This window comes from Saccopteryx leptura, chromosome 5, assembly GCF_036850995.1.
Source record: "Saccopteryx leptura isolate mSacLep1 chromosome 5, mSacLep1_pri_phased_curated, whole genome shotgun sequence".
NCBI lineage: Eukaryota > Metazoa > Chordata > Mammalia > Chiroptera > Emballonuridae > Saccopteryx > Saccopteryx leptura.
Genome location: NC_089507.1, coordinates 120,844,148 through 120,857,117, shown reverse-complemented (window position 1 = coordinate 120,857,117; position 12,970 = coordinate 120,844,148). Strand labels below are relative to the sequence as shown.

Below are 12,970 nucleotides of genomic sequence, written 5' to 3'. Positions count from 1 at the left end.
TCAGAGAACAAACTTAAGTTCTCGGCAAATAAACTAAAAGGAAGCATGTGAGGGCTTCTTGGACATTGAGAATGATGCAGTTATTTTTTTTATGTAAGTGAAAAAAACATTATACATGCATTTTTGTATGTGTGATAATTTTATTACTAAAAAAGGAGATAAGAAACAAAAGCCAAATCAAGATAATTTTTGATGTTATTAAACAATGACACAGATAGGGTTTTAGATATTAAACTACTGGAATGCTGAAGGGAAGCACACTACTAAAAGAAGAAAAGATTACCAAAGAGAGCAAAGACATCTTACAGAAGTATGAATTTAAGGTAGACATAAAAGTTCAGTTTCTAGGATGTAAAGGACATTCTCATTATTGTTTTAGGAATCATTAAAGAGAAAGTATAATATTTTGGAATTCAAAAAGATTTCAGATTGTGCTGTGAGATTCTACAGTAAATTTTTATTTTTATTTTTATTTATTTATTTATTTATTTATATTTTTTTTACAGAGACAGAGTCAGAGAGAGGGATAGATAGGGACAGACAGACAGGAATGGAGAGAGATACAGTAAATTTTTAAATAGGCCACGTTCAGTTATGAAAATCACAGATAGAAAATAAATTAATAAATTTGTATTTTGGTTTTAACGAAGTAAAATGACAGTTAATTAATGGTATAAATGATCTGAAATATTAAAATCTTACCTGGTAATCTCTTTTTCTAATTCATTATTTTTCTTCACTTCTTGATCCAAGCTATATTCTAGAGATTGTTTTAACTCAATGTGTTTCTTTAATTGTTCCTTTTCATCCTGAGACTTAGAAAAACATTTTTTTTAAAAGTTATTTTAAAAACTAACACTCTCTCTTCTTTCTTAAAAATATTATCTCAAAAAAAATATTATCTCATGAGTTCAGGAATAATGTTTAGACAGTTTTTTAAATAGAGAAGTTTATAAAATATAGTTTATAAACCTGATGTTAATGGCAAATTTCAAAAATAATGACTTCTTAACAGCAGCTTAAATAGACTTTGCATTTTCATCACTTTTGTTCTGGAATTTAAATTGTCAAAACTTATTAAAATAGAGGCTTTTACATATAAAATACTGTTAAAGTTTTTTAATAGAGTGGCTATATTGACATTTTAGATTCCAAAGATGTCCTAGAAACATTTTCATTAATAGTTCAAAATATTCCAGGATCTATAAAATCACATCTAAAGAATCTTTGAAAAATTCCCATTACCTTATGATGATGACCTGACTTTAGGATGAGAAAGGCTCTCATTCTAAGCATTGGTCCATAGTTTCAACTTCCCCTTTTCTATTAAACACCTTTTTCTTTAAATTATGCTTGTCTTTACTATATTTTATAAATACATTAACTTGATTCTCATAGCTTTTTATTTTATTTTTATTTTTTAAAGACTTTATTTATTCCATTTCTAGAGAGGAGAGAGGGAGAGAGAGAGAAGAGAAGCAGGAAGCATCAACTCCCATATGTGCCTTGACCAGGCAAGCCCAGGGTTTCGAACCAGCGACCTCAGCATTTCCAGGCTGAAGCTTTATCCTATTGCGCAACCACAGGTCAGGCTCATAGCTTTTTATTTTATTTTATTTTTTGTGACAGAGACAAAGAGAGGGACAGATAGGGACAGACAGACATGAAGGGAGAGAGATGAAAAGCATTAATTTTTAGTTGTGGCACCTTAGTTCAGTGGTTCTTAAACGTTTTGAAGTCGGGGCACATATAAAATCCTACAAATAATTGTAGGTGCACTATATACAAATTTCTGAGAAATATGTCATAATAATTAAGTCAAATATTAAAGAAAAAAATATAAAGTCCAAGCGTGCTTTTATGGTAATTAAATGAAATAAATATGACAAAATTAAATTTCTTCTGACATTAAAAAACATTTTTATATTCCATTTTTCGAGTTATGCTTTTTAGAATAGAGGGGTTAAAAAATAAGAAAAAAAGACAAAAAAGTTATCTTTTTATATATATAGACACATTCTTAGTAAGATTTAGTAAATTCGGCAGGTCCCGGCGCAAATGTGTTAAGTTTTTTCATTCTTGTGTTTATGAGAAACATGAGCCTGATGTGTCCTAGCAATTTCTTCAATGTTTGGGCATACATTTGAAAGGTAAACTCTCATTTCTTCATCAATACATTGAAGAGTTCCTCTCTTTTTACTCTTGTATTGAGTGCAGAAAACCCCCGCCATACATATCATCTTACCTTTACACCAAACAAAGGATAGAAGAAACTTGCCTCTAGTCTTTCCCAGGAACATGGGGGGTAGTGTAAACAATCCAGCACCACAGCTTAACAGCCTTTTGCAACCTAATTAGGCAAGTGAGGTGGGGGGTTGGGCAGACTGTCAGCTTACAGCCAATTCTCCACACCTCTGTCCTCTAAAAATCTAAACTCCAAAAACCCGGTTGGTTTTTGGTCCCCAACAGGCACATATTTCTCTGGAATACCATAGGGCGCACCTGGAAATCTTCTAGGGTGCACTAGTGTACCTTGGCACACACTTTGAGAACCACTGCCGTAGTTGTTCATTGATTGCTTTCTCATATGTGCCTTCACTGGGGGGGGGGGGGGGGGCTACAGCAGAGCAAGTGACCCCTTGCTCAAGCCAGCCACCTTGGACTCAAAGCTGGTGAGCCTTGCTCAAAGCAGATGAGCCCACACTCAAGCCAGCGACTTTGGGGTTTCAAAGCTGGGTCCTCCACATTCCAGTCCGACGCTCTATCCACTGTGCCACCACCTGGTCAGGCTCAAAGCTTTTATATCTATCATCCTGTTCCCCCTTCCATTAAACCCTAACATTCTTTAATGCTGGGTCTCACCCACATACTCTGATTTTCACCACTTGTTCTCTTCTTTTACATAAAACCTGACTTTCAATCCTATAATTGCACTAACCTATCTCCGAGGGTCTTTTTTCTTAGTCCTTATCCTGCTTTACTTCTCAGCAGCGACTGAAAATCACAACCACACACACCCTCCCTCGGCTCCTCTAACCCCAATTCAGTTCCAAACAGTAACCCAGTCAGTCTTTGATGCTTTCTGTTCTTTTTAAAAAATTCTCTCAGAGTTCCTTAAACCCCAACACTTCAAACCAGAAGCCCTAACCAACATTTCCAGCCTTGATCCCTTCACTGAAGTCACCTGCATTTTTCTTTCTCCTTCTAGTTCCTCACAGACAATGTCCTCAACCACACACTCACAAACTGTGACTAGGTATGAATAATCTGTGCAGATAGCTAAACTTGTACATTTTATGTTGATTCCTATGGTCTTACTATGAGTGTAGTGTTATTTTCTGATTTTGGGGACAATTTCACCTTTAGGATTTGATCAGCATATTCTGTCTTGTTTTTCTCCTGTAAGTAAAAGTTTTTCACAAGCATCCAATTAGAAATTATTTGCCTTCCTTTTAAAAAAATTTCCTGTTCCACTGATGCCTGACGTATGGAGTGGAAGCCTGTTGGAAGTTCTTTTCCCTGCATACTCAATTACACTGTGTGCTGGCTTGAGAAAGCTAGAGCTACCTTCTTCTTGCCAATTCAGACTCTTCACCTCAACATTGTGTTCATCAAATATCTTAACCCAGGTTGTCCCTGGCTGAGGATACATAAGATAAAAACCTTCTAGAGAAGTTAGGGCTATTGATTAAATTGGTTGAAAGCTGCCTCTTATTAAATTTTTGATTCATAGGACAGACCTTATGGTGACTAATAATTCTATGTCATAAACCCAACTCATTTTATCTACAAAAATAATCCCTCATTATTTTTGTATAAGCTTAATCAACTTGGAGTATTCTTATGAATTTTGCAATTTTTTGATACCATAGTAGATTTCTGTATGAAACTGTAAGGTGACAACCCTGTCACTTTCACTCACAGAAGACTCCTTATCAACATATTATCATTTCACTTGTACAAAAAGTATGCTAATGCAATATGACTTATTCATATAAAGTCTACAAAAAATAATTTTCAACGTTTCTTCAGCCACAAGAAGGACCAGTGAACACAATGTTCTAGTTCCCCGACAGGTATTTCTGTGTAAGGAAACTGCATACACCTAGCTATTGAGACTGTAAGAAACTAACTGGTAACTATATCCACCTCATTGCTCCACTTAGGGTTCACAGTGCAACCTTCTAACCTTAAATCATATGTAGCCTCTCCTACAGAGGACAGTATGTATGTCAGGAGAATCCTGTTTTGCTTAGTAAAATAGTTATGTGATTTTCACCATTCATCAATAAATTGGATTCCTGGATTACACACACATCTTTTCTGAGAATGGGTTCTTAAATCTTTGCAAGGCTGATTAACACAAGTGAATAGAAAATAAATAGCCTCTAGACTTGCAATGCTAGAAATACTATGCTGCCATGTAAGGCCTGGTTGAACAGCGATTTCTATGTTTTCACTGTGTCTCTTTGCTGTTTTAAATCCAGAAAAGAAAAAAAATACAATGCTTTTGGAAAACATTTGCACAATGACCTAGTATTCATTCTTTTTTTTTACAGAGACAGAGAGAGAGTCAGAGAGAGGGATAGATAGGTACAGACAGACAGGAACGGAGAGAGAGGAGAAGCATCAATCATTAGTTTTTTGTTGTGACACCTTAGTTGTTCATTGATTGCTTTCTCATATGTGCCGTGACCACGGGCCTTCAGCAGACCGAGTAACCCCTTGCTCGAGCCAGCGACCTTGGGTCCAAGCTGGTGAGCTTTGCTCAAACCAGATGAGCCCGCACTCAAGCTGGCAACCTCGGGGTCTCGAACCTGGGTCCTCCGCATCCCAGTCCGGTGCTCTAGCCACTGCGCCACTGCTTGGTCAGGCTGACCAAATATTCATTCTTGATGAAGGGAAAAATTAGAACATTAAAAGTAATTTGTTCTCAAAATCTCACTGAAGGGTTTAGTTAGATTATAAGAGAAATTCAGAATTTTAGATTAAATCATTACTCCCACTTATGGACTCAAACAAATATTTTTATTCCAATGTCTATAGCAGTATTATCAACAGCAGTCAAAAGCTGGAAAAACCTAAATGTTGGACAAGTGAATGGATAAACAAAATGTCATATATATCAAATATTGCTTTAAGACTATCACAATTATTTTTCTTAAAATCTTACTATTAAAATAATTAATTTTATGAATTCAGACAACTTCCTCTATAAAGAGGAATTACAGTATTGGTAGCAAGTAGTATCATATGAATACAATAAAGTTTTATCAGTTGGACTTTCATATTGTTCAAAATATCTTGTATCCAACTACTAGAGAAATTAAAGTTTCTTTTCAGCATGATAGAAATGAAAAGATTGACTTACCAAATTTGTTTCTAACAGGTTTGTCTGAAGCTGTTCAAGTTTGTGTGTTTGCTTTTTGATCGTAACTTTTAACTTAGCATTTTCAATTTCAAGCCTAAAAAGCATATTTTAAAATAATTATTCTCACACATAGATTTAAAAAATACCACATAATTTCTAAACAAATATCTGAAGGTGAAATTACAAAAAATCTTAAAATTTGAAGAGATGATTTGGTAACTGTACTGTTTTTCTAGTTGTGTTTTGTGGATAACGTTCAAAATTTAGAGGTAATGTACACAAATCACGCATTCTAAACCAGCTCAGAGCTGGAATATTTATCCAGCTTATCTGATGTAGTTGTCATGCTACACTGCTCATCAGCTTTATAAATGCTAATGTCATGTTCTGTGCTGCTTTAAATTATACCTTTGTCTGTGATTCTGCGTCTCCTCTGCACATCTTACAGCCGCTGTACACTGATCCTGTGCTTCTTGCAGCTGAAATAGAGAAAAAAACACTTTGAGCTACTGATAATAACAATAGTACAAATCTGTTTCTGTAACTAAAATTTCATTGCAACACAGCCACACTCTTCCATCTGCATTGTGTTGTGGCGACTTCGCTAAATCAGCAGAGCTGAGTTGTGACACCAGAGACCACACAGCCCACAAACCTGAAATACTGACTACACGCTCCTTTACGGTAAAGATGGCCAACCTCTTCTCTAATACTACAACAAAGACATGATTCATGCATTTACATTTTATTTTATCAGATAATTAAATACACTTATAAATTGTTCAATGGGGAAAAATAGAAAATTACTTTATGATAAACATTTTTGTATGCTAAGGACCAACTATAATTTTAAATAATCACAAGTATGAATGACCACTTGTGATTGTGAGAGTTAATGTGCTGCTTTTGGTGACAACCAAGTGCTTGGTGGACTAGCTGGAGAGGCGGTATGTGCATCGGAGCCAGAATGCCTGGGTTTGAATCCCAAGCCCATCAGGTATTACCTGTGTCGTTTTGAGAAAATTACTTATATTTCCTGTGTCTCAGTTTCTTCATCTGTAGAATGGAGATAATACTGGGATACTGGAAAGATTAAGTTAGGGAATACACATAAAGTACTTAGGAGAGTATGTGGCCCACAGTGCACATGAAGGGTATGCAGTCAGCATTATTATTGTCACTGCATTTTATGTTCTAATAAAATGTTATCCTTTAAACAGATGGCATGCCAATGGAAGTGGTCACACTGAAATCATTCTTCATACCAATGACAAAGGCAGCAAAAGGGGAGCATGAGGCCCAGGATACGTCCCAAGTACTCAGAAAGCTTTCACCAATTCCACAAGTCATTAGTACTTTTTTCTGCCAATAATAATTTATAACTTACTTTCTCTCTGCACTACTCAGTAAGCAAGCACTGTGAGCTATTAGGCAAACAGCACCTCTTGGACTGAGGACATTATGTACACGACTGTGACAGGCAGAGTAAAGGCACTGACAGGGGAATAACAAACTCTACTGCTGACTCAGAGTTCCCATCACTTCATTCCAGCACTGTTTACGCTGGCTGCTTTGGCAAGGACTCTGATGCACAGACGAGGGTGACGTGGGATGGCGTACCAGAAACGCTGTTCTCAGGGCTTTACAGTTGGAAAAGGGCTTTAAATCTGTAACCCCAGTCCGGCAGCATAAGTAAAGAAAGGCTGATTTCGATATTTCTTTCTCTTACAGTGAGGTAAAAAAAAAAAAAATTGAGCTTCTGATTTAAAAACTATTATATTACATTTAAATGCTTAAACTACATTGAGAATAAAAGCTTAATTATATCAATGTCTTTAAGAAGAAAGTATCAGTTTGGTATAACATGACTTTATCCTAATAATAGATAAGCTAAAATATTTCTAATTTATTCAAAGATAGATACCATCATATCAAATAATATACACCAGGGACAAATTTATATTTACAAAGCAATATTATCTCTCATGAAATAAATGAAAACAACATAAAACTAAGGACTGAATTGTTCTGCACAAACAAGATGACTAGTGCTGAAAAGAACGAGGTTGATGAGCGCTAGGACGGTCAGAGAACGCTGCACGGAGCAGGAGCTATTGGGAGCCGGAGCCGAACAGGTGGAGGACTAGGCAGGAGAAACGGAGACGGAAAGGACAGAATGGATGGGAGCCGGAGCCGAACAGGTGGAAGACTAGGCAAGAGAAACGGAGACGGAAAGGACAGAACGGATGGGAGCCGGAGCCGAACAGGTGGAGGACTAGGCAGGAGAAACGGAGACGGAAAGGACAGAACGGATGGGAGCCGGAGCCGAACAGGTGGAGGACTAGGCAGGAGAAACGGAGACAGAAAGGACAGAACGGATGGGAGCTGGAGCCGAACAGGTGGAGGACTAGGCAAGAGAAACGGAGACGGAAAGGACAGAATGGATGGGAGCCGGAGCCGAACAGGTGGAGGACTAGGCAAGAGAAACGGAGACAGAAAGGACAGAACGGATGGGAGCTGGAGCCGAACAGGTGGAGGACTAGGCAAGAGAAACGGAGACGGAAAGGACAGAATGGATGGGAGCCGGAGCCGAACAGGTGGAGGACTAGGCAGGAGAAACAGAGACAGAAAGGACAGAATGGATGGGAGCCGGAGCCGAACAGGTGGAGGACTAGGCAGGAGAAACAGAGACAGAAAGGACAGAACGGATGGGAGCTGGAGCTGAACAGGTGGAGGACTAGGCAAGAGAAACGGAGACGGAAAGGACAGAATGGATGGGAGCCGGAGCCGAACAGGTGGAGGACTAGGCAAGAAAACGGAGATGGAAAGGACAGAATGGATGGGAGCCGGAGCCGAACAGGTGGAGGACTAGGCAGGAGAAACGGAGACGGAAAGGACAGAATGGATGGGAGCCGGAGCCGAACAGGTGGAGGACTAGGCAAGAGAAACGGAGACGGAAAGGACAGAATGGATGGGAGCCGGAGCTGAACAGGTGGAGGACTAGGCAGGAGAAACGGAGACGGAAAGGACAGAATGGATGGGAGCCGGAGCCGAACAGGTGGAAGACTAGGCAAGAGAAACGGAGACGGAAAGGACAGAATGGATGGCACGGGCAAGGCCAGGGGATGCTCAAATCAGCCCGATCAATTGTAATGGCAGGGAAATGACAATATATCTTCACACAATGTCTTGTACATTCATGTTTATAGTGGAATAATTAACAGCCAAAAAGTGAAAACAAACAAAGTTCCATCAACTGATGAAGGGATAACTGGTTTAGCCACTCAATGAAGTATTGGTCAGCAATAAAAATAAATAAATAGGATTTTGACATGTGTGATAATAGGGCTGAACCCTGAAAATGTGATATTAAGTGAAAGAAGCCAGTCACAAAAGACTGCATACTGTGTGATTCCATTTACAGGAAATATCCAGAATAGGCAAATCCAGACAGAGAAAAGATGGGCTGTTGCCTGGGCCTGGGGAAGATGAGAAGCTGGGAGTGAGCGTTAAGAGATGTGGAGTTTGCTTTTGGGGTGATAAAAATGTTCTCTATAAAAAAACTTTGTTAATGTTCTATAATTGATTGAGATGATAGAGGCACAACTCTGTGAATATATTAAAAAATATTGAATTGTACAATTTAAATGGGCAAATTAAATGATACATGAACTATATCAATACAAGTTTCTTTTTAAAAATCCAATGGTGGATCTCGATTTAACTTTCTTAATTCTCTGATGTGGATGTACATACTATAATGATATGAACATTTCCATGCTTTTATAGTATATCTAAGTGAGAGAAAATGAAGGAAATGTATACTTCAACTGGTTTGAATAATGGCTTTCCTGTACAAGTTATTTTGAAATCTATGAAATAAACAGAGGTTTTATAACCATTCACAAAAGTGATAAGAAATAAAATGATTTTATGGAACATTCCACTAAACATTATCCTCTGCTTTCATCTGGGTGCCTCATCATAATGGAAATATCACTAAAAAGACTGTTTAGTAGAAAAACAAGTCTCTTGACTTCTATGAATAATGATGCATAGTTCTCAACTTTCCTAAAGGTAAATATTATAAGAAGAAATATAAAATACAAGTGGCAGAATAAAGGCCAGGGTTTAAGAAGTGCATTCTAATGATAATAAAATTATAATAAATTAATTACAATAAAAATACAAAAGAAAGCTGCCCATGAAAGTTAGTATCCTAAAACACTTTATTTAACCAACTATAGATTAAGTAATGAGATGTTAAATTTCATACATACTTGACATCTGCTTTGATCTAATTTCTTCTTTAAATCTAGTGTCTCATCTTCTAAATTCATACGATAACGAGATGTAACCTCCAGTGAAGCCTCTGACATGGATTGTTTTTTTAGGGTATCGGCCAGTTCTTGTTGAAGTTGTCTCACAACTGCCTAGTAAGATACTTCTGTTACTGATTTTATAAATTACATTACTATTAAATTATGTTAATAATATGTAACTTCACATACAGGACAGAACAAAAGAAGGTTTATCATTGTATATAAGACAGAGTTTGTTCTTGTATTATTTATTGCTGTATTATTTTTCATTCAAACAACTGTAAACCTACTTTTGCCCCACTCTGGATGTACTGTCTTAAGAGTCATATATTATTAACAGATTATAACTGGAAAAATCATCACATACATTAATTCATCTTCTTTTCCTCATATGGACACATAGGAATGTGTGTCTTTACTTCATCAGGTTGAAGACACAGACAACATAATCAATCCTCCTACCTAATCAGTATTAGGTTACTTACAACTGATTCTTCCCACTCTTAGCTCCCCACCAATGAATCTCAAAGCTTCACAATCTACTGACATCTCAAAGAGAAATCTGTATGTAGGTGGATCAGTGGTAGTAAATTCAACATTGTGGAACATTTTCTCTCTCTCTCTTTTTTTTATGAGGCTTCAATTAACTCCAGAGTTCCTCACATATGAATATCCCCTGCTCAAATCCTTCCAGCAGATCCTGTCAGGGTCCTTGGTAACCTGGCCTTGACCTCCCTCCCTGCTGCACATAAACCCTGCCACCCTGCACTAGTCTGAAACGGACAGTCAATGTCAAATTAATAAATCACAGAAAGCTATAAATCTCTCTGTACTGGACAAACTTATCTCCAACTGATAGTAACTGGGTCTTGAAATGAGAAGAATGAGCAAATTATTTGTACAAATATTCAAAGAAAATTGTAAATAGTAGTGAAAGATTAAATCAAGTATAGTTTTGCTAAAACTCATCACATTTGTCCCAAATTATAATTTAATAAAAAATAGATGCCTTTAAAGAGTTGAAAGGTCATAGAAACATATTACTTGAGATTGAAATATTTCCAAATTTAATTCAAATTGACATAAATAAAAATAACATTATACCAACTAAAATATATATATAAGCAACTGAAGGAAAGGTACTATAAGATACAACATCTACACTTCATCTGGGAAATCTGAAATTAACCACAATAATCTGCTTAATTGAATCTTAATTTCAAAATACTTGTTTTAGGTATGAGTATCTTCATTTATCTGATTCATGATGGTATGAAAATGTGGTGACAGAGAGATTAAAGTTCTTTAATTAGTTAAGATTAAATTTATATCAATCTATACCTATTAACAATCTATAACTTGAACTCTTAAAATTTCATGGGTAACACAATGTCTTTACTCATAACAAAGCACTTCTCAATTCTAATTTTCATTAGTTGTATACAATATCAGTTTTTTTTGTGTGTTTTTTTTTTTGACAGAGACTGAGAGAGTCAGGGAGAGGGACAGGTGAGGTCAGACAGACAAGACAGGAGGGATGAGAGATGAGAAGCATCAATTCTTTGTTGCAACTCCTTAGTTATTCATTGATTGCTTTCTCATATGTGTCTTGACCAGGACCCCTTTCTCAAGCCAGCGACCTTTGGGCTCAAGCCAGAGACCATGGGGTCATGTCTATGATCCCACGCTCAAACCAGAGACCCTGCGCTCAAGCTGGTGAGCCCTTGCTAAAGCCAGATGAGCCCGTGCTCAAGCCGGTGACCTTGGGGTTTCGAACTTGGGTCCTCCGCGTCCCAGTCCGACGCTCTATCCACTGCGCCACCACCTGGTCAGGCTACAATGTCAGTTTCTAAGCTGATAGAGCAAACACATTTATAATATATATTTATTATAACTCCCATCTGGGCTGATGCTCAAATCAACTGAGCTATCCTCAGTGCCTGAGACTGACTCAAACCAATGAAGCCACTATCTGTGAGAGGGGGAGAGAGAGAGAAAGAGAGGGAGAAGTGCTTTACATGTGTGCCCTGACTCCGGATCGAACTCGGATGTATGTACACCGGGTTGACGCTCTATCTACTGAGCCAACTGGCCAGGGTCTAATGTATATATATTTAATATTCAAACTAGATTCAACTTTTAGCTAACATTAAATATTAGTTTGAATTTTTTGAAGAAATTAAAAAAATATTTATCTTTCTGGATACTTACATCTCTTTCCGCTTTATCATTTTCATACTGATACATTCTTTCTTTTAAATGATTACATTCATTGATTAACTCCTTATTTCTTTCATTCAGCATAATACTTTGTTTTTCACTTTCAGCTTGAAATATTTTAATAATATCCTGAAACTGATCTTGGATATTAATTACTGTCTTCTCTTTTTTTTCAGCTTTGTTGTGAGCATCCTCCAGTTGCTGTCGAAGCAACATATTTTCACTTTGTAGGTGAGATAATCTCTCCTCTAAGGATCCCTGCTTTCCAATGTATTTATTCACTTTACCTTGTTCCTTTTGATACATGTGTTCAAATTCCTTTTTTTGACACTCTGTTTGGCTTAGGTCTCTTTGTACACCTTCTAAAACCAACGTCCTTTCTCTGAGAGCATCTCTTGTGTGCTGAAGTTCAATTTCCAGGTTACTTAATTTACTTTCAGCTTTAGAAAGTTGTTGAGAAAGAATCTCATTGCTATCTTTTAGGTTAGACAGATCAAAATTCAATTTGTCCCGTAAGCAAAACCATTCGTCTCTTGCTCTTTGGAAAGCAAGTTGTTGGTCTCTTTTTGAAGTCTGGCTTTGCTCATGATCTTTCACAACAGCAGCCAGTCTAGACTGGTATGAGTCAACTTCTGTTTCCAGCCTTTCTTTGTTTTGTTTTTCATTCTCCAGTTTAGAGGTTAGCATTGTATTCTCAGCTCTCAGAACATTAAGCTGTTCATTATATTGAAATATTGTGTTTGTCAATGTTTCCTCATTCAGTTTCATTGTTTTATGAAGATGGTCATTATTTTCTTTGACAATTGCAATGTCCTCAATATATTTTTTTTCTATTTCCTGGTTCTGATTTTTTACTGTGTCTATTTCCAGCTTCAGCTTGGCAATTTCATCCTGCAACATATGGTTTTCATGCAACAGATCTTCTTCTTTATTATTGCTGTCAGAAACCTAAGTAAAACAGAAAAGGAGTATAGCCAAGACTCATTGAAACGACTTATCATGATATCCTTTGAAATTAAAGGATAACCTCCAAATTTATAAAAGTATAAATTCTGCA

General features: G+C 36.9%; 1 protein-coding gene across 2 annotated transcripts in view; it reads right to left on the bottom strand.

Annotated features, from left to right (window-relative positions):
* Nucleotides 1-12,970, bottom strand: part of ANKRD26 (ankyrin repeat domain containing 26) — a 103,232-nt gene that overhangs the window by 15,467 nt on the left and 74,795 nt on the right. For both annotated transcript variants that reach the window (XM_066387250.1, XM_066387251.1), the window contains 5 exons: nucleotides 11,905-12,861; nucleotides 9,652-9,804; nucleotides 5,780-5,850; nucleotides 5,372-5,465; nucleotides 703-815 (listed from right to left, as the gene is read on the bottom strand). In XM_066387250.1, the coding sequence (XP_066243347.1) occupies nucleotides 703-815; nucleotides 5,372-5,465; nucleotides 5,780-5,850; nucleotides 9,652-9,804; nucleotides 11,905-12,861 (1,388 nt within the window). The remainder of the gene's footprint in view (nucleotides 1-702; nucleotides 816-5,371; nucleotides 5,466-5,779; nucleotides 5,851-9,651; nucleotides 9,805-11,904; nucleotides 12,862-12,970) is intronic.